At 36.8% G+C, this 21,747-nt stretch overlaps 2 protein-coding genes across 5 annotated transcripts in view; one reads left to right on the forward strand and one right to left on the reverse strand.

Moving 5' to 3' along the window:
- The window catches only part of WASHC4 (WASH complex subunit 4), a 56,689-nt gene extending 38,008 nt beyond the window's left edge, over positions 1-18,681 (forward strand). The window contains exons 27-34 of one of the 4 annotated variants that reach the window (XR_010663475.1): positions 2,960-3,026; positions 3,516-3,602; positions 6,282-6,429; positions 9,185-9,281; positions 9,889-10,085; positions 10,412-10,511; positions 12,512-14,654; positions 18,554-18,681. Coding sequence is in view for 3 of the 4 variants with exons in the window: in XM_065938347.1 (XP_065794419.1) it covers positions 2,960-3,026; positions 3,516-3,602; positions 6,282-6,429; positions 9,185-9,281; positions 9,889-10,085; positions 10,412-10,511; positions 12,512-12,579 (764 nt within the window). In the remaining variant the exon portion in view is untranslated. Of the gene's footprint in view, positions 1-2,959; positions 3,027-3,515; positions 3,603-6,281; positions 6,430-9,184; positions 9,282-9,888; positions 10,086-10,411; positions 10,512-12,511; positions 15,015-18,553 lie in introns of those variants that run through there. The other 3 variants (XM_065938347.1, XM_065938337.1, XM_065938325.1) reach the window with 3 other exon arrangements.
- APPL2 (adaptor protein, phosphotyrosine interacting with PH domain and leucine zipper 2) overlaps positions 17,897-21,747 on the reverse strand; it is a 54,160-nt gene continuing 50,309 nt past the window's right edge. The window contains exons 18-21 of the mRNA XM_065938359.1: positions 21,424-21,460; positions 21,095-21,235; positions 20,267-20,314; positions 17,897-19,013 (exon numbers count right to left, since the gene is read on the reverse strand). Coding sequence (XP_065794431.1) covers positions 18,879-19,013; positions 20,267-20,314; positions 21,095-21,235; positions 21,424-21,460 — 361 coding nt within the window. The 3' untranslated portion in view covers positions 17,897-18,878. The remainder of the gene's footprint in view (positions 19,014-20,266; positions 20,315-21,094; positions 21,236-21,423; positions 21,461-21,747) is intronic.

The following is a 21,747-nucleotide window of genomic DNA, read 5'->3' on the forward strand; positions in this document are numbered from 1 at the left end:
TTGTATAGATTAATTGGTTTACACATTAAAACTTTCTATTTTGTATTAGTACAAGAACTTAGATAACTTTACTTTTGTAAATTTTTAATTTTAAGCAATTTAATAGTGAGGTACTGTCTAATAGTGAGGTATTATTTTATTCATAGTGATATTTAATGTCGTATTGGATTGTAAATTTATGGAGCAATAGTTTTTAACCCTTTTTGAGAATCTGATGAAAATACTGAATTGATTTTCCTCAAAATAATGCCCCATGCATGTTCACATATAATTTTGCATAAGATATACTAGAGGTCAGATGCCCAAAGCGAGAGTCCATGGTACTCAAATTAAGAGCTGTTTCTTCAGAGTAGTGTTGCTTAAAACTTTTAAATTCAGACACCAATAAGTTTTTTCCCCTTGTGAATACTGCTTGTGGTAGTACTTATTTCATGTTTTTATATTTTCTAAAAGTACAGTTTTGTACTATGAAATAATCATTAATTCATGAGCGTAGGACGCTAGTCATTTTTCCCCAGTATACATCAAAATACACATTTTTCCCCAGTACACAAAAAATCATGTAATCTTCGCCCCTGCCATGTATTGCACAGTTGGTGAATATTATCCTTTTCAGTTTGTTCTAGTATTTTATTCTTTATTCTTTTCTTAGGAAATATAAGTTCTTTACCTCTGCCTGTAAAAATTGTAATGTGCTTTTGAGTCTGTTAACTGTTGAGAAAAGGAGTAAGGAATCTAGAGCTAGGAGCAAAATGAGAAGTCTTTTTGTCTAATAACCTGCCTACTGAATGAATAATCACCACCATTAACATTTATTGAGCATTCATTATGTGCCGAAGTTATTCTGAGTGCTTTATATGTTCTAACACATGTAAAACTCAATGCTGAGAAGTAAGTATTATATTCACTGATTCCACATATTTATTGAGGACAGTACAGTAGGTGCTGGTAATATCTATGACAGTAAACCCAGTATTTAACCCTTTATAGCTTAATTTAACAAATGAAGAGACTAAGATACAAAGTTTATAACTTAACCTAGGTTTTGTAGCCAAAAAGCACAGAGTTCAGATTTAAACCCAGTAGTCTAGCTTCACAGATTTACTCTTTACTGCTGCTCCCTATTTGCTTCTCACTAGTATATTTTGCTCAGCCAATTTGGAGGAAAACAATTTGACCAATTTGACAATTTGAAGGAAAACAATCAAATACCTCATTTTTCTAAGATGCATGTTAAAGAAGCATTTTAACATCATTTCTTATATTGGGATAAGCCTTGGATTCAGTGATACCTAATTGAAGGTTTTTAAAGATATCAGATAAGATAATGTCTGTTAAGTGTGTAATTATATCATATAATATATGAAGTGTTGACTGCTTCTTAACTTTTTGTTCTTACTCACAAGTATTTCCATTTCATTTAAGTAGGAAATGTTGGCTTTAGGGGTGGAGCAGTGAAGAAAACAAAAGGTATATCATAGATCTTGCATTCTAGTGAGGGGAGATACAGACAAAAAGATATGTATCAGTAATAGGTGCTGAGTAAGGTGACATATCATTAAACAATGATTTAAAATGATATTCAGGAAATGATATAGTTTAATGATATTTAGGGAGAGCTCTAAGTAGGTGACATGAGAGCAGGAACCTAAATAACACGAAGGAATAAGCCCTGTGCATGCATGGCTAAGGAAAGAGTTTACCAGGAAGAGGTGGCGGTAAATGCTGAAGTCCCGAGTCTGCTTAGCAGTTTTGGAAACCAGTCAGGGGCTGGAATGGAGTTAGAAACAGATCAGGAAACCATTGCATAGTGTAGTATTCTAGGCAAGAACTGCCGGTGGTTTGGAGTAGGATGAGAGCTGTGAAGGTCAGGAAACTGGTTGAATTCTGGTGACATTTTGAAGACAGAGCCAGTGTAATTTGCCATTGATTAAAGTATGAGGGAAAGGAGGGTTTCCCTGGTGGTCAGTGGTAAAGAATCCTCCTGCCAATGCAGGAGATGCAGGTTTGATCCACAGGGAGAATCCCCTGGAGAAGGAAATGGCAGCCCATTCCAGTATCCTTGCCTGGGGAATCCCATGGACAGAGGCGCCTGGCGAGCTACAGTCCATGGTGTCACTGGGAGTTGGACACTACTACCTAAACGAAACAACGACATTGAGGGTAAGGAAGGAGGCAGAGAGGACTTCACTGCGTTTGGCCTGAGCTACTGGAAGGATAGACTTGTCAGTTTCTGAGGAAGAAAATATAACTGGGGGGTGAAGATCTTAAGTTGGAGTTAAACTTCTTAAATTAAAAATTCTTCTTAGACATGGAGATGTAGGCATTGGATAAAAAAAGCGTAGAGGAATAGTCTTGGTTGGAGATACTAGTTTGGGAGGAATCAAATAAGGATTTCTTGATACCACTTGCAGCTGTGTGTGTGTGTATGTAGGAGAGAGAGAGAGAGATATTATTTAATGTGAGTGAAGAAGCTATTGGTAACAGTAATTTTTAAATGTTTTTTTAAAATGTGCTCAATTTAATGCATTTATCAATTGAAACACACTTATTTTTAAAATATTTAATATAGGTTGTGTAAGTTTATGTACATTTATATTCAAAGAGTTGGACTCTAGTGACTGAGCAACAATATTTTAAGTGCACAAATATGAAGTTTTATTTTTGTGGAACAAAACTGAAGTAAAGGGATGGGAGACCGGGATGGGGAATTCGTGTAACTCTATGGCTGATTCATATCAATGCATGACAAAACCCACTGAAAAATAAAAATTAAAAAAAAAAAAAATAAATAAATAAATTAAAAAAAAAAAACTGAAGTAAAATACAGCAAAATCTCTTGGTACTTACGAATTCAAACCTTGTAATTAAATGCTATATATAATTTTATTCCTGATTATTAGAACTTAGAGTTATTTATATAAACATCTGATTTTTTTGTGTGTATGTGGTTTTTAAGGTAATGCTATGGGCTATGTACGAATGATAAGATCTGGTGGCCTTCATTGTAGCAGCAATGCCATTAGGTATGGATGCAAACATATTTTTGCCTTATTTATGCCATGTAGAAATTTTATGTCATTTAAATCTGTCTTTATTGTAAGTAATATTGTTTAAGGGGCTTTTTTCTTTTCTTACTGATATATTTTGAGATCAGATACGGAATAAAACCATTAATCCTACTAAAGTATTTTTCTCATTTTAAGACTATAGCAGACTTGAAAATCTGTATCTTTTGAAGTTGATTTATCAGTGCAGTTTGAAATGTTCTGTAGATTACATAATTTTTAAAGATTATAATTTGATGATTACATGTAAATAATTAAAAATGCTGAAATTGAGTTTTGGAACTCAGTTGTTCCAAATATAAGTGGTGATATTAATAATATAACTGAAATGCAAAGTTCTTTCCAAAGATATTGTTGAAAAATTTAGTCTTACAGTACTGCTTTTATGTCTGTCAATTTCATATATTTAATTTGCTTTAATAAATGCCTTCTAAAATTCTTATGTAGATTTGTACCTGATCTTGAAGATATTGTAAATTTTGAAGAACTAGTCAAAGAAGAAGGTCTTGCAGAAGAAACATTAAAAGCAGCAAGGTAAGCTAATCTTGGAAAAATAAGTTAAATTTGGAGATTTAAAAAATCTATATTCATTTAAACATTAAAGACTAGAGAATAACATATAAACTGATATGTCAGTGTTTTTATTATGCAAATAATGGTCTGTTTATGAAATATAATTTTTTTGACTACAGTATTCTGAGATCTTTCCAATGTCACTAAAAGGGATCTTTTAGACGGTGCCCTCAAATACATGTGACTGTTCAACACTTGACATGTGGTTAGTCCATAATGGAATGTGCAGAAGTATAAAGTTCATAACTAATTTTGAGGATTTAGTGTTTAAAAAAGAACGCCAAATATCTCATTAACAAAATTGGGACTTCCCTGGTGGCCCCAGTGGCTAGGACTTCTCGCTCTCGATGCAGAGGACCTGGGTTCTATCCCTGGTCAGGAAACGAGATCCCACAAGCCCCGCCACTCAGAGTTCTTGTGCTGCAGCTGAAGACTGGGTGCAGACAAATAATTTTTAAGAAGTAGAAATTTAAAAAAAAATCTCATTAACAAAATTCATTTCACCTGTCTTAAAAAAATAACTGTATTTACTTATTTATCTTTGGCTGTGCTGGGTCTTTGTTGCTGCGTGGGCTTTTCTCTGTTTGTGGCGAGTGAGGGCTGCTCCCCAGTTGTGGTGCATGGACTTCTCACTGCGGAGGCTTCCCTGTCGCGGCTCCCAGGCTCTGGAGCACAGGCCCGGTAGCTGTAGCACATGGGCTTAGTTGCTCCACGGCATGCGGGATCTTCCCGAATTATACATTAAACCCATGTCTCCTGCCTTGACAGGTGGATTCTTTGCCACTGAGCCACCAGAGAAGCCCCTTACCTATTTCTTTTTACTCTTTTTTAATATTCCTCTTTGCCAGCATGGCTCTAGAATACTGGTCCGTCCTTTCATGTAACCTGGAGCAGTAGTTTTCAGTACAGTGGTCACTACCAAATGTAGCCGTTGAACACTGGAAATAGGGCTAATGGACTAGGGAACTGAAATAAAATCTTTATTTCATTTAAATTTAAATAGCTAATGACAATCTGATTGAACAGTGCAGATGTATAGACTTTTAAGTAGTGATTTTGGAACACAATTTAAAATTTGAAAAGGCATGCAGAATTGTTAAGCAAGTATTTAGAAAATGGGGTTTTCTTATTAATAACTGTAACAGTTATTGAGTCAGGCATGAAGGGGCACCCTTGGACAAAGTGGAAAAAATTTGAATATCAAAAAGAATAATGGTAGAAATTGATTATAATACTGATTTTAAGAAGAATCTGTGATACAGTGATAATAAAAGTTGGAGAGACAGAGGGAAAGTTCCTTTTTACAGTGCTTGCCAGCTAGTAAATATGAAAGAGATGAGAAAATTTAGGGAAAAAACCAGTTTTGCAACTACCACTGTAGTACTTGACATCAGACAAAAATCATCAATGAATTCTCAAACATTTTTGGAGAACAGAATATTCAGTGTGGAAACATTGTCTCACAGACTGATTATTAACCACAAAGGGGAAGAAAACCACCTTCCCGATGGAGAGACTGATGTACCCTCCTTGCATGCTGACATAGGCCCCCTGGTGCAGTGTGATGGCAAGGGACTGTGCTGTGTTCTTGCCTTAATGTTTACTTGTCAAGTGAAACAAGGTTTATGGCAGGTGATGTCAGGGAGTGAGGAGGTTATGATAATAAATCGATTCTCTAAATGGACATTAATGTCTTCTGCCACAGGTATCACAGTTGAAGATAAATGGAAGGGCAGTGGTTAAAATGGTTAATAGATGCCTACTTTCCAGAGGGAGGGGTTGGATAGTTGGACATAGTTGGGTCACATGCATCTCAAAGGAGAGATTTCTACCATTTATTGGTGGAGGAATAGTAATTTGAAAGTGATAATGGTCATACATAAGGATGTAGAAGCAGCAGCTAATGTTTCTGAAGGTTGACTCAGTGAATGAAAGTTGCTCAGTCGTTTCTGACTCTTTACGACCTCACGGACTATAGAGTCCATGGAATTCTCCAGGCCAGAATACTGGAGTGGGTAGCCTTTCGCTTCTCCAGGGGATCTTCTCAACCCAGGGATCAAACCCAGGTCTCCCATGTTGCAGGCAGATTCTTTACTGGCTGAGCCACAAGGGAAGGCCAGGAATACTGGAGTGCATGGCCTGTCCCTTCTCTAGGGGATCTTCCCGATCTAGGAATCGAACCAGGGTCTCCTGCATTGCAGGCTGATTCTTTACCAACTGAACTATGAGGGAAGCCTGAAGTTTGAGTGAGAAACTAGATTCTTGAAAAGGAGATCGGTTACAGTTGAAGTCAGGAAGTGTAGAAGTGTTAGTGAAGAAAGTTAAGATGAAAAGGAATTTATTTACAATGAAATGGACTTCTGCAGGGTTCATTTTGAGAAGAAGTACAAAACTAAAATTTCAAGAGGCACTACATATTCTGTTTTAGGGACTAAGTTAATTAAACAATGATAAGCTTCTGTCCATTAAAAAAAAAAGTTCATCCTGTACTCCAAGGAAGTTTAGAGATGTCTTATAGTAATTCTTATTTTTGAGTGCTCTCATCTAAACTAATAAGAGATGAATTTTAAAAACTTCCTCTTCTTTTGAGAAAGGAACCAAATACTTTTTTTCTTCTTTTTTTTTTTTTTTGCATTTTAGGCACTTGGATTCAGTCCTTAGTGATCACACACGAAATTCTGCTGAAGGCACAGAATATTTCAAAATGCTTGTGGATGTTTTTGCTCCAGAATTTCGAAGGCCAAAGAATATACATCTCCGAAATTTCTATATCATTGTTCCCCCTCTGGTGAGTATTTTTAATACCCAAAATGAATTTTTTAAAGAGTTAATAAATAGATCCAGTTTTTTTACAGCAAGAAATGCATGCAGACTGTACTGCTGACTTTTTGGTTGTAGATAAAACTAAATGTGGTCTCAGTGAATGTGGCCTAGAATTTTCACTTACTGGCTATGCAGAATGAGACTTCTTTATAACTAAGATAGATTCTCATTAGTTAATAACTGCCAGAGGAATCCTAGTGTGATTTAAATGACTTGAGTATACTCTATTTTATATATATACCATGTAATCTTTGGACTGAATTATATAGTCATTTTAAGTGACTAATGTAGACTGTTAAAGTGTGAAGTGTTTCTTAAAAGCATGCTATTTAAAGGGACTTCCCAGATGGTGCTAATGGTAAGGAACCACAGACGGAGCCTGGCAGGCTACAGACCGTTGGTCGCAAAGAGTGAGACATGACGGAAGTAACTTAGCATAGCATAGCATCTCTCTACTCAGTAGTGAATGTTAGCATCTAGACTGAATTTTTTTTTATCATATACAGTGTGTGCTGCTCTAATTCTGTAGTTGACATCTTAAAAATACCCACAATTGCAGTATGAAAACAGTTATTACAGTGAGGAAAATGGAGTTAAGAGATTAGAGAGGTACATATTAGGAAAAAGAGTTATTCTGCTCTAAAGGTTTCTTTAACAAAGCTCTTAAAAAAAATTGTAAAAGAATAGCTCTAAAGTCTAAATATCACTGAGCAGATGTAACTTCTGATCACATCTAACTTTGATCAAGAGTACTGACTTTTTTCACGTTGCGCCTGAATTAACACATGTATTCTCACATACTACTGTTAGTTGCTCAGTCCTGTTCAGCGCTTTGCAGCCCCATGGACTGTCGCCCGCCAGGCTCCTCTGTCCATGGGATTCTCCAGGCAAGAATACTGGAGTGGGTAACCATTCCTTTCTCTAGGGAATCTCCCTGACCCAGGCATTGAACCGGGGTCTCACACATTGTAGGCAGATTCTTTACAGTCTAAGCCATCAGGGAAACCCGAAAGTGAAGTGTTAGTCGCTCAGTCATGTCCAACTCTTTGCGACCCCATGGACTGTAGTCTGCCAACTTAGAACCATTATTATGAATTCAAAGTATCTGATGGGGACGGATAGCTTTTTTCTTCATGCATTTTCCTTTCTGTTGCTTCTTTTTTAAATACATTACTGTTAATATTCTGTCATAATAATTGTTATACCATGTAGCAAAAATGTCCATATTTATCTGATAAGCATTGTCTTTTCATATTTAGATAGTTGTGAGACTGGAGGCAAATCTTAGTTATATTTCAGTAATAATGTAGTTAACTCACGGTGAGTTCTCACCATCTTTCTTTAATTTGAAGCTATAGTAAACAGCAGTGAGGAACCATTTGTGGGTCTGAGGAAGAGTGGAGTTTTGCAGGGCAGCTGTCAAAATTCAGTTAGTGATGGAGAAAACAGGTGGGTTAAGAACACTACAAAGAAGAAAAGTATGGGACACTATTGTTTTCCTTGAGTTTTAATCTAATTTCAGAAAAAACCATAAAATATCTAAGGAAGAAATCTTTAACAAAGATTTTACAAAATGCAGTTCATTGCCAAGTAAGTTTTACAGGCAAAAAAAAAAAAGTGAAACTTGATCATCTTGTTTCCGTTGTAAGCTATTGTAGCACTTGTCATACTGTACCATAATTATTTTTAAACAGGCCTCTCTCTATTCTTGTGCTGTGCTGTCGTAGCCCCAAGTGGCCACTTAAATTTAAATCAGTTAAAATTTTATAAAAAGTTCAGTTACTCAGTTTTACTAGCCACATCCCAAGTGCACAGTGGCCAGATGTGGCTGGTGGTTTACTGGATTGGACAGCGTAGATGCCCTGCATTCCTGCCATTGTCAGCAGTGTTGCCCTGTCGAGTGTTAGATGGTGTTCATTTTTTTCACTGTAATTATTTCATTGGGCCTCCCCGTGGCTCAGTGGGTAAAGAGTTTACCTTCAGTGTATTAGAGATAGGAGGAGTGGGTTCAGTCCCTGGGTTGGGAAGATACCCTGGAGAAGGGCATGGCAATCCACTCCTGTATTCTTGCCTGGAGAATCCCATGGACAGTCCAGAGGGTCTTAAAGAGTCAGACACAACTAAAGCACACATAGCAAGTTTAGTAAATCTTTGTTGAATAAATGCTGTGATTAGTTAAGTATTTTACAGGAGCTAAATTTTTAGGGAAATGCTTTTTGGGGGGAATTTGTTTATCCAAATGACCACTAAGCTTTTTAAGCCAAGAATATGGTAAGCATGAATTGGGTGGGCAGAACTAAGGATTGCTGTGTTTAAGAGTACTTAAGCTTTTAAGTAAAGCAGACCTACTTTTCTGACTCAACTTTGCTTTAGGTTATGGCTTTAGGGAAGTTACTAAACCTCTCAAGCCTTAGTCCCTTCTTCTGTAAAATGCCATGATATTTTAGAATGAATCTTACAGCAAGGCAGTGTGCTTGGGTTAAGTGGTGATTGAGGGAGTGCTGATATTTAAAGGATTTGGAAAAGAGCCATTATGAGATACTTACACATATTGTGACCTCACCAAGAGGCTTTTTATATGAGGCAAGTGTTTCAAATAAAAAAGGCAGGAACTTAGAAGAGATCCTATTTATAATTTTTGAAATGTCTGTTTTAGGAACTAAATTCTGCTGACTCTTTTTAGCACAGTTGTTTCTCTGATACGTTGTTATTTTTTTTAGACCCTCAACTTTGTAGAGCATTCCATTAGTTGCAAGGAGAAATTGAATAAAAAAAATAAAATTGGAGCTGCCTTTACTGATGATGGCTTTGCCATGGGTAAGCTTAATGAAATTGTTTTCCCATGAATTTTGTGTTTACCTTACAATGAATTTTTCAAAATGTTTGCTTGAGAATAGATCTATGTGCTCTTTGTAGATTGGTTTTTCACAAGCTGTGTGTGTTTACTGTTTACTTTTAGCTGGGTCATCTGGTTGGTAATATTTGTTTCCCATCATTTGTACTGTTCATGCTCCTTTGGTGTTGCTAATCACTTGGGTTAATTATTTAGGCTTTGTTTTTTGTTCTAGGTTTATAGTCTGACCATCTTTTATTTAGTTTCTCTGGGTTCCTTGTAGTTTCCTCACTTGTCTGTTTAGCAGTAGAACCAGTCTTACAGCCCTGTTTTATCACCAAGTGATCTTCATAGCCATATTATTTCTTTTTATCTTCTTGATTGGCTTTTTTTTAAAAAATTTCTTTATAGGATGACATCTTTTTAAGGAGGAATTAAGCCATGTTGCTAAACTTTTTATTTGTGCTGTAAAGTGTAATTGGAAAGAGGATTAATTTTAAAACGGTTAACTTAATTTTAAGAATTATTGGTAGAGTAAAATACAGTTTCTGTACACATTGTAATTTGATTTTGGTTTTGCTGACGACCCAGGTGTGGCTTACATTCTGAAGCTTCTGGATCAGTACCAGGAATTTGACTCGCTTCACTGGTTCCAGTCTGTTAGAGAGAAATACCTGAAGGAGATGAGAGCAGTTGCTAAGCAACAGAATGTACAGTCAACTAGTCAGGATGAAAAACTACTACAGACCATGAATCTCACTCAGAAACGACTGGATGTTTATCTGCAGGTAGAGCAGAGTAATAGTCACATCTGGTTTGATTTTAATACCCATTACTTCCTGATCACTGAAAAATGTCAGTCATATTGAAACTCCCCTTTCAATAGGTGAGATGAATAGTGGTCATAAAGAGTATATTTTTAAATGAATGATACTTGGAAGCCATTTGACTCATATCTTTAAAAAAGGATGGATTGCTTAGTTCAGTTTCTGTATTTATGATTTGCACTCACTAGAGCATTTTAGAAAATGAAGAGATATTAAATATGGTAATTTTGATATTTTGCTAAAATATGTATTTTCAACTTTTATTTCTGATATTTTTATTTACCTAGGAATTTGAATTGCTGTATTTCTCACTGAGCAGCGCAAGAATTTTCTTCAGAGCTGACAAGACTGCGGCTGAAGAAAACCAAGAAAAGAAAGAGAAAGAAGGTTAGTGAGTGGCTTTTATTTGGAAAGACTAGTAAATCTTTTATCAATAATAGATATGAATACCCCATATCTAGTCCAGATCTACTATTTATAACCCAAATCTACTATTTATCTAGTCAGACTTTTCTTTTTGAAAAAATATATAAACCTAGAAATGTCCTTTTTTTTTTAAAGTAAAGCCTAAGTGGATCATTTGTGAAAATGAAAAGAAATTTAACATGCATTTCATTCTGGAATAACACTTTATTCAGTTCATCTTAATTTAAAATTTTACGAAGTTTGGGTTTTTTCTTTTGCCCTTTAACTGTTAGCAGATGAGAAGGAACGGATAAGAGGAGACTACATGCCGCCGAGGGCAGGTCTGCTGACGACTAGATGACTGAGGGCCTGGGCAGGTGACTCAGGGCAGGGAACGGTCAGGACTGTTTCAGTGTCAGAGTGATAGCTCCCGTGCTCCTCCATGGCCAGACCTTGGAGAGGCAGAGCAGTCCAGCCGCAACCACTGACGGTCACCGAGGAGACATTCCGTCCGATACAGTCTGTGTGGGTGTAAATCCTGCAGTATTTCGTATTTAAGGGACCCTCATGACCGTTTCTCTCAGGTTTGAAATTTAGGGCCAGTTGTTTTCTCTGAAAAGTGATGATTTCCTTTTTTCTGTTATGGAAGTTATGCCACTCGGGCTTCCTCTTCGGAAGCTCAAAACCAGGGACAGCAACTTGACAGGTTCACATTTGCTGTTTCCTTTTTCGTGTATTTATTTCACTAATCCAAGAATAAAAGAGCTTCATGAACTATGATACTTTTATTAATCTTATCAGTTAAATTTTTAAAATATATATTTCACACTGAAGAGAGATCATTCATTTCAGTAGACCACTTACATCCATTACCCTATTCCCTATTGATAATGTTACATCAGTATTACTAGCATATGCAGGCATTTTTCGTGTCTATACTAAATAAGTATTGATAATTGTGTGCTTGAAAAATGATTTCAGGCTGTTGCCTGGAATATAATCAGTATTTATTAAGTGAAAAAATACATATTTATTACTTTGGGGCTCATTTAAAAATAATATTTAGCCAAGTCATCTGGAAGAATCTGAGTCAGTATACTCTAAACTGTGAAGAGTTTAGTAACTGAAGTGTGAGTTCAGTTTAGATTAGTATCTAAGAGTTTAGATTCAGTAACTGAACTCTTAGAATCTGAGAGTTTAGATTCAGTAGTTCAGTTACTGCAGTACATAGGCTGTGCTCAGGCCCGTCATGATGCCAGGACCTTGTCTGCAGGTGGACTGGATGTTTACTTTAAGGCCTAAGCATTAGGACAAAATGAGCATCGCAGTCTCAGTAGAGCTCCTTGCTTTGGACTGCTGTTCTTCAGCAACTCTCTGGGGTTTGGGGTTAATGTATGTTACTCATATATCTGCCTGATGCCTTGGCGGTGGCTCTGCTGTAGGGCTGTTTTAGCTAAAGGTTGCTCAGAGTTGCTAAATACATTAGCTAAATAGTTTTTCTATGTTAATGAAGTATATGCATATAACATTTTTCACAAAAAGTCAGAAACTCATTTTATTATGTTCATAATAAAAAATCACATTTAAAAATAAATTATAAACATAATTGGGAAGGTATTCATTCTGGACAGTTTTATATGTGAATTTGCAGTCATGTTTTTACCAGTAACAGCCCTACGATTTCCTCGCCCAGGTGGAGGAACGTGCAGTGTGAAACCAACCCCACTCCAGACACAGTTCTGATGTCTCAACAGTTCCACACCCCCATTTCAAACTAGTCAGAACATCACATTTGCAGTATTTAGCCTAGAGTTCTAAAACATGAAGGTAGATAAACTGCATATAATTTGTGATATTAGAGAAATATTTGGTAGATGCAACATTTTGTTCATTTGAAATTTAGCAGTATTGTCCTTGATTTTAGTTTGTTTTTTGTTTTTTTAAATGAACATAAATATGTCCATTTTCACTCATGCTTTCAGAAGAGACTAAAACAAGCAACGGAGACCTGTCCGACAGCACTGTGTCTGCAGATCCTGTTGTCAAATGATACTGATGGTATGCGTTGCCCCTGTGAGATCATCAGAATTGTATGTGAAGTGGATGTTATAAGCTAATAACAGAGTGTTTCCTGGGCTGCATCTCTGGGAAGCATTTAGATGCTGCATCTCTCTAAGGCAGTGCTCTAAAGTGAAGTCCATTCTCCGTCTAAAAGCTGTACTTTTCAAAGGTTGAGAATGAGATTTTAAAATAAGATTTTTTTCTTGGACTTTAGGCTTGATGTGCCTGCTTGGGAAACCGGTGTTTGAAATGAAATGTTAGAAGGGTTAACCCACATTCCTAAACTGCCACCTCAGATCTCTTATAATCTACACGAATGTTTATAATTTGTATTTGCATAGGTCTTTGGTCTGTATTTGTCTCAGTCATTGGAAATTCAGTGCATATACTATGTTCAGCCAGTAAATATGTTTAAACAAAAGGAATTGAGCCTGAAATTCACGAAGCATACATACCAATATTCTTATAAAAGGGATATATGAAGATGGTATTGATACTAGAGGTGAGGCACTAGTGTATTCTTTATGTACAGTGTCAACTGGTTCATTGTTAATTTCATGTGACTCACAAGAGCTGCTGCTGTCCAGTGAGAAATTTTATAACTCGTTTACATTGCTTTGAGAACTTATTTAACCTCCAACAACTGCTTTAAATTTAAGATTTACTTAATACTCAAGATGGAGGAAAATACAGATAAAGCCATAGATTCCTGCTTGATGCTTTACTTTTGGCTGAAGGCATATTTATACCAGAGAAAACTGAATGAATTCTTACTTCTACATCCAAACTCAGGTTTCTTCTACATTAGGTTCAGTTGAAGTCTTGGTGATGGTTTGGGCAGATTTTTTTTCTTTAAACCAAGTATAATCTAAGAAATCAGATTTAGCACTGTGCAGGCTTTAAAAAAATTACCACTGTGAGAATGAAGTTCTAAATAACTAAATCATTTACTGATTTAAAAAGTACAGAAAGATTTAGAGTAAATTTAGTTCCGGACAAGCAATTATTAGCTTTATTTTTGTAAAGATTATATCAGTTAATAGTAAAACAGTTATCATGGCCTATAATATTTTAATATAATGATACCTTTACAGTGAAAACAAAGTTTGAAACTTTACATGTAATACTAATGTTATTTTAGGAAATACTTGATTTTGCCATTGCACTTGCGTATAAAGCATTTCTTTGGGTAATTTTGGGAGTAATTCTAACGTCGTTTGATTTCAGCTTTTGGAATGGGTGTCCAATGCCCTGTCTGTTCTCATTGATCACAGTCAGGGTAACTTTCCCAGCTCAAAATAAACATTTTCACTGTTAAAATTCAGAAGAAACAGAATAGGTAGGAAATGTTTTTTATTGTGTCAACATGACTTACAGAATTATGTACAATGGATGGATTAAAGACATTTAATATTTGTAATTCATACTAACTGTAGAAATGGCCCTGAAGCATGCTGCATAATTAATAATTTATATTTTCATTATCATTGTTTATAGTAATGATCTTGCATTTGACTCTATCAAATTGGTTACCATTTCATAGCAACAGTATTATTTTTTTTGTTCTCTAACTTCCCTAAAATTAGAAATTCTAATTAGAAGAGAATCAAAGGTTTCTGTCATTTTCCCCACATATGTCAGTTATTTTATCCATACTAGATAGAGGTCACATGCTGACTCCATGGATACCTATGATTACGAAAAATGTGACAGATCAATATTTTACCTTTCGTTCAAAATAATGTCACTGCAGACTGGATAGGGTATAATAAGTTTACTTATTTGAAATAAAATCTCTGAAAAAGATTAAGCATATTTAAATGCTGTTAAAGTGCAGAGCAACAGGGCTGAGTGTTCTCACACCTAAGTTAATGTACACGTTTAGATGACGGTTTTCCTTGCCAATGTATTAATGTTAACATTTTCTTTTTTTTCAGACATACTGCAATTTAAAATTTGTGTAAGCATTTGTTATAAATTCACAGAAAACTTAAATGTTCAAATTCTCAGGAATTAAGGACTAACCATAACATTGTCAATTCTAATTAGATTTTATAAAAGATGGTTAAGTTTGTTATCTCCCTTAAGTGGGGGCTTTCCTCTCCCCCAGTTCTAAGAGAATACAATATGTATAATAGAACATTAATAAATGCAATTTCCAAAATTTACTTCCTTTGGATGTTTGTTCAGAATTGAATGTCTTAAACCAGTAGTTCTTACTCTTTCTGGAGTTCCCTTTAATAGTATGTGGAAATGTCTTTTAAACAAATACTTGCATGCATGTAGGCAAGAAATTTCAAGTATAAAATTGACATTGGCTACTCTGTGTAGCCCAGGTGAACTTTTTGTTTTCTTTCCTTTTTATATTTTTAATCTTTCTGTTGCTTGCTGTTTTCAAATAAAAGAACCCAAATGAATGTATAATTTTAAATCTTACTCCTGGGGAGGGATCATTAATCTGTGGTGCTGTAGTGCCATCTGCAGTCATGACTTGGACTGGAACAGTATAATAAAGAAGAGCATTCTAAATACTATGCTCGAAAAATGTTCTGCTCTTCTCTTCTGAGGTGGTAAATTTGTAAGGTTGTGGGAAAGCTGAGACAGTACCATCACATACATTGTTCCCTTACTTTATTATGCTGGACTGGCCAAATATAAATAGTGGACTTTAGCCAGTTTTAATAATTTTAGTTCTTTTTCCAGCTTAAGTTGCAGAAGTTTCAGACTGATGGTATTCCTTTTCTTAAGAGATTTAATGCTACATTTTCTTGTTTGTTTTTAGATGTTAGGACAATTAAAAGTTTAGATTGTCACAGATTTCAGTTTTAAAAAAGGAGTCCAGAATAAGTGGGTCTGTAGCTATTAAGTGAAGTCATAGAAGTGTGCAGTGATGGTGATGACAAATGAGAGTTTAGTTTATATAGGAATTTCTTATAGGAAAGGTTGATTTGGGCAAGCATGTGGATATTTTCCTCTATTGTAATAGTTTGGTTGTTCTTTATCACCTAGTTTACCTAATAGCACTGCTTGTTTCCATGAGTGGAGAACATACTCAGGGAAAATAGGTGAAATTTCTCTCTCAGTCTGTGTAGATCTGATGTCATAATTCTGGAGTCACCTTTAAGGTGTACATTCTGTAATGTAAGATCTTTGTGTATTGAAACATTTTCTCATAATGCCGTCATTATCATTAATGTGAGGGGCCAAAAAGTTAACACTTCTATACCCAGAATTTCCTGTTTATATAAAGGTAGTACTATTACAGTAAACATTTCAGAATCTGTACAAAAGGTAATAAGGCATTAAAGATGCACTTTTAAGTTGATGCAGTTACTGAATATCAGAATCTTCAGAGATGACTGCATTGGAACATTTGGAGGTTGCTTTGTCTCTGGTTTTCTGTCTGCTAACAGTATAGCAGAAGCATAGATTCTGGAACCAAGAGTGATTTGAATCCTGAGTTGCCGCTTACAAGTTTACTTACATTCTGTGCTTCATTTCCTCAGGCCTAAAACGGTGTAATAACATTGTTCATAGATTGAGGATTTAGTTAATATGTATAAAGCCACTTTATTAGGAAGCAGTAGCTGCTATAAAGCCACTTTATTAGGAAGCAGTAGCTGCTATAAATACTATTACTATGTTTGCTCCTATAGGCAGAAATGCACTTGGCATGTGATGATTAGCTGTCAAAAAGTCTGGAGATAAGCAGTCTGTATTTGACTCTCTGTTGGTCTCATAAAATCTTCCTTTTTAAATAGCTCAGTGGAGCGGTGACAGCGTGAGGCAGGTCTTGCTCCTCCCTGAAGCTGGTCTGACAGGTGCCTAAACAACGAAAGGCAGTGCTGGGAGATGCAGTTTGGTGAGGCTAGCTGCCTAATAAAAGGTCTCATTTTCCTCCCTTCCACCTTTCATTTACCTGGCACTTGTGAATTTTTCAGAGGGCTTTCCTATGCATTAATGCACATTTCAGTTGAGAGAAAGGGAGTCACCCACTGTTTCTGAATTTAAATTTTTTATTTAAAAATCTGATACATGCAAAAGCATATTAGTATGTATGTACTATTTAGTGACTGAAAAGAGAACGCCTGTGTAGCCACCAGGTGAGTTATGAGCTTATTACCTTAGATGCCCCCATTATTCCTACAATAATCCCTTTTCTACTGCAGAGGAATCCCCAGGGCACTGCGTTTTTCTTGAAAGTTACAACTGTCAATATTAAAAAAAATAATGTGGTGATGTTTGTGTTATTTTTTAAAGTTATTTGTATTCTTACTGTGTGCTTACATGACTTTAATTCAGTATCACTTTTTAAATTCATCCACATTGATGTATATAGATCTAGTCGTTTAGCTTTATTTCACTCATGTACACCCATGTAGTCCAAGGATTGCATGAATAGATGTCTAGTCTGCTGATAAGACCTGGGTTATTCCCCAGTTTGGGACAGTGTGACCAGGCTGCTCTAACGTCACTGTACTTGCCCGGGAGCGTGTGTGCAGTGTCCCGGGCTGTGTCACAAGCGAGCCTCCCTGGTGGCAGGGCCAGCTGGACCTGCAGGTTCACTGGAAGAGAATGCCAGGCTGTCGTCCCATCTCGGAAGTGGGCGAGGAGACTCCCATTCCCTGCCAGGAGCCGGATTTCTGCAGTCTGGTCAATATCGTATCTGTGTGGTTTTAATTTGCATTTCCTTGATTTTATATGACTGAACATATTTCTATTTGAGTCTTTTTCCTGTGAAATGTTTTCATGACTTTTTAAAAAAATTAAGTTTCATCTTTACTGGATACATATGGTAGCTCTGTTTCATCTTTTAAGGAACTTCCATACTATTTTCCATAGGCTATACATTATTAAAACTTTTTAATTAAAAACATTGATTTTTATTGTTTTATTATGTAGATATTTTATACCCTGAACGGTTCTAAGCAAGAATTCAGGGGGTTGTGGCTCTTGAAGCTTGTCACTGAGCTATGAGCCACTATGGTTATGCTATGATTTTATGGTGTATAATTTCATACTGTTTTGACCAGCTTACTGTGTTTCTGATGGTGCCGGTTTAATTTTGAGTTACAAAAGTTTTATTAATCCATTTTAAAAGCAGCACCTTTAAAAAATTTGGCCTTGATCGCTTGATCACAAGGTTATTCCACTTACCTTGCATAATACATACCCTCTGCTGTGATTTCATTATGTCCTGGGGTTTGGTTTTTGTTTTTTTTTAATTAACTGTTAAAGCTACAGAAACAACTTTAGTTTTCTTTCATGGATGTTGTAGAAAATAACCACAAAAAGAAACAGAATGATAGTTTTTATTTGCTAGCATTTATTGCTAGGTTAATTTATTACAAAGACAGTGGTATTTCTGTTGAACTTGGTTATAATTAAATACACTGTATCAATTAAAGATCATTATGCTTATTTCCTAATGGGCTAGGATGTCTGGAACCTGTGTGTCAGGGTACTTTTCTACCAAGCCCCATGGCCAGCTGTGCTTCAAGTGAGTTTAAAAATTCATTGGTCCCTTCTTTAAGGAGGGTCTGGCTCAGAAGAAATAGAAATTGGTAGAGCTGCACACTGTCCATGGTGCTCCACCCCTACAACAGTATCTAAAGGCCCATACACTCCCAAATGCTGGTTCATTAAGGTTCCACTGTAAAATCAGACATCTTTTGTGGTACTTATCTGCTTGTCTTTTTGTTGTGTGATGTTTGAACAATCACCAAAACTAGAGCTGCATTTCTGCTAGTGCTCGGACTTCAAAGCACAGGGCTCATCACCTGACTGCACAAATTAACGCTGTTAGGTCGAAATGATGAGACAGACTTGATTATAAACAGACCAATTTCAGAACGACAGGCACTTACAGTTTCATTAAAATACAAAAATAGATTATATTAATAGGAAATATTTAGTGTCTATCAAATTATAAATCTAGACTTTTACCTTTTTTTTTTTTTAAGGATACTGGAAACTGAAAAGAGGACATTGAAATAAAGTGAACAGTGTATTCTTTTCATAGCTTTCATTCTGAGCACTGAACAATGCAATCTAAGAAAAGGACTTACCACAAAGCACCTAAAATAACATTTGTAGATGGGTATGTTGTCAACCATTCCTTACTGTTTCCCTCCCAAGTCTCAGTACCAAGGCATCAAGAGTACATTCCACAAGCGATTGTCAGCATTCTGAAACCAGGTGGTGTGCCTGTATGTATCAGAGAAGTTGAAAACCCTTAAGGAGGTAGCTCTCCTTCCTGGGTGGTCTTCACCCAAAGGCGCAAGGAAGTTATGCTTCAGATTCTGCGCCTCTATTTTCACTTGGACTTCCGTCATTGTCATCTGGTTGATCGTTTAATAGTACATATTTTCCATCATTGGTTAGTGGTATGGACAGCATTAATTGAGCCAGTGCTTCTGGATCCTGAAGTTACGGGAGTTTAAGAAGGAGAAAAGAAAACACTTAAAATGCACTTAAAACCCCTTTGGTTTGGCTGTCATTATATTCTGTAATCTAGCCTCATTTCTTCTGACTCTTGTCTTAGGTATGCCTTCTTGCATCTCTTAAAAAAAAAAACACCACACCTCAATTGTGTTACTTCTCCCAAAAACTAGGCAAAGGTTCTACCTGTCAGCCAAAATATCATTTACATAGCAAAGTCAGAATCATCTTTGTGAATTTCTTTCACACCCCTAAACCGCTGTCTTTAAACTCCTGTTTTTCCTTTTACTCTATTTCCTTTTACCAAGAAGTGCCAACTATGGCGTTTGGCTCAGCACTTGTTTTTATAAAGTTTTACTGGAATATAGCCATGCCAGCTCATTTACGTACTATGGCTGCTTTCGTGTTTCAACAGCAGAGTTGAGCAGTTTGGCAGCAGAGATGGTGAGCCTGGAAAGGTTTGGCCCTGTATAGAAAGTTTGCCAACTCTGACCTACACCGTAAAATACACACTTGCCACGAGTGCTCTTTTTCATCATGTTGGTCCTCGTCCTTGACCTGCCTGCCCCTCCCTGATGGAGTAGAACTGTACAAGTGTGATACCCACTAGCTACACGTTACTATTTACATTAGGTAAAACTAAAAATTTCAGATCCAGTTCCTTAGTCACACTAGCCACATTCAATCTGCATACTAAACAGACCGTCTCCGTTGCTACAGAAAGTTTTGCGGGGCAGTTTTGCGGGGCAGTGCTGAACTAGAAGCCCCTGGGGGCAGGAACTGTCTCTGGCTCACTGCTATAACTGCAAGGATTTTTCTTACACAGAATCTGCTATCAAAAATTAGTTGGCTAAATGAAAGAAGATAAACTACTGATAGAGAGGTCTGAGAGCCTTCACTTCCAGTTTCCAGATAACAAACATCTCAGTGTTGCTGGGCCTGTGGCCACTCTGGGTGGTGAGGCCTTATACCACACGGCAGATACTGGTTGGTGTCCTTTAATCTGAAACAGGAAACCTGGCCAACCACCGCAGGAGCTGTAGCCATGGCATTTGTTAGCAACGCCACGTGTTCCCAGTGACAGAGGAACCAGCTGATCAGAAATGCCTAACACACAGAAGGCCTAAACGGAAGCCCAGACGTGGCCGCCCTGCCTACTGAGCGTCGTTTCTGAGAGAAAGCTAAGTGTACAGATAACTTTTGAGTTGTTCAGCCAGCACTAAAATGAACCTTACCTTCTGAACCTCAATGATTTCTTTTCCCAAATTAATAGCATAACATATCTGCAAAAAAAAAACAAGAAAAGCAGTGTTTGGCAGAGAAGGATAAGAACTTGAGAAGATGATGTGATCCTGAAAGTACAGTGAGGTCACAGTCTGCTTCCATCACCGTGGAGGCAGAGGACCTGGCTGCAGGAAGTTCGTCAGGTGGGGTTTCTGAACACCAGCGTCCACCTGTACTGGTCTCCTGTTGCCACTTTATGTTAAGTGAAAACTGACGTTATTAAATAGTCTAAAATTCTTACCGGATACTTTTTTCCTTTCTCTCAACCATATTTAGCCACTGCATGTTCATACACACAGTGCTTAACAGATACTTCCTGAAAGAAGGGTTGAATCATTTTGATTACTTCTAAGTAGCGAAGGCAGCCACAAAGTTTCATACTAAAGAAAAGAACAGTTAAGATGTGCTTTCCTGATATCTGCTTCCTTGGTTTCCTCCCTGAGAAAAGATTTTCTCCATTGTAACTTTTAAAAAAAAGAACAAAGTTGAGGTGAACTGCTTTTTAACATTTCCTGATCTCTCCTAAGCAACTGTATTTCACCATTAAAGTTCTTCACTCTTTCGCTTGATAGGTACTTTCCACATGGAAATTTTACTCCAGTTTTCAGTGGGGACCTGAAGAATAGTTAACTAAATGTTGAAGAGGTCTGTGCAAAATAACCCTTTAAATATCTATTTTTGGACTGAAATATTATGGCATCTTCAGTCTAATGCTCTCCCAACTGAGCTGCTATTTCAGCCACCTTTGCAGCATCTTAAGATGAAGAAAAGAACAAGACCTTTTCGCCTTCTGAGTTGCTTTCAAAAACATATGTGCTCAGAGACTCTCCGCCTGTGGATTCAGGCAAGCGGACCACAAAGCCAACCAGTCTCTTGTTTTCTTGATGAGCAGCAAACTGGGTGACACTGGTGAGTTCAAACTAGAAAAAACAGGAATAGACTGTTAGGACGCAACAAACTGGAGTTAGGGTCATTCTCCAGAAACAGTGCACACTACTAGTGACGTTTAATCTGGCAAGTAAACTCTAAGTGCACACTTTGTGTTTCGGGTGACTATAAAGGGGAATTAGAGAGTAATCACTACAGTTAGACGCAGCAGAGTACTTACATTGGCCCTTGTTACTTGAGTCTGGGGGTCTATCAACCTGAAATTTTAAGAGATTCATTATATCACAAATGTTGGATAAAATTATATTCTTAGATGAGTCTGTAGAACTTCAGAAGGAAACCATATAAAACTTTAAACATGAAAACATATTTTCACATGTTTTTGTCTGGTTGAGGGCGAGGTGAGCGCACCCTGTGACCATCCAAAGGGAGCGAGTGCCCTGGTTTCTGCCTTGATTGCACCGGTGCAGTTAAACCTCAGGGCATCTTTAATGGAAGATGATGGCAAACAGTGGGTTTCACGGCATTTTAGTGCTTATCCAAA

The sequence above is a fragment of the Muntiacus reevesi genome, chromosome 1, assembly GCF_963930625.1.
Source record: "Muntiacus reevesi chromosome 1, mMunRee1.1, whole genome shotgun sequence".
Lineage (NCBI taxonomy): Eukaryota > Metazoa > Chordata > Mammalia > Artiodactyla > Cervidae > Muntiacus > Muntiacus reevesi.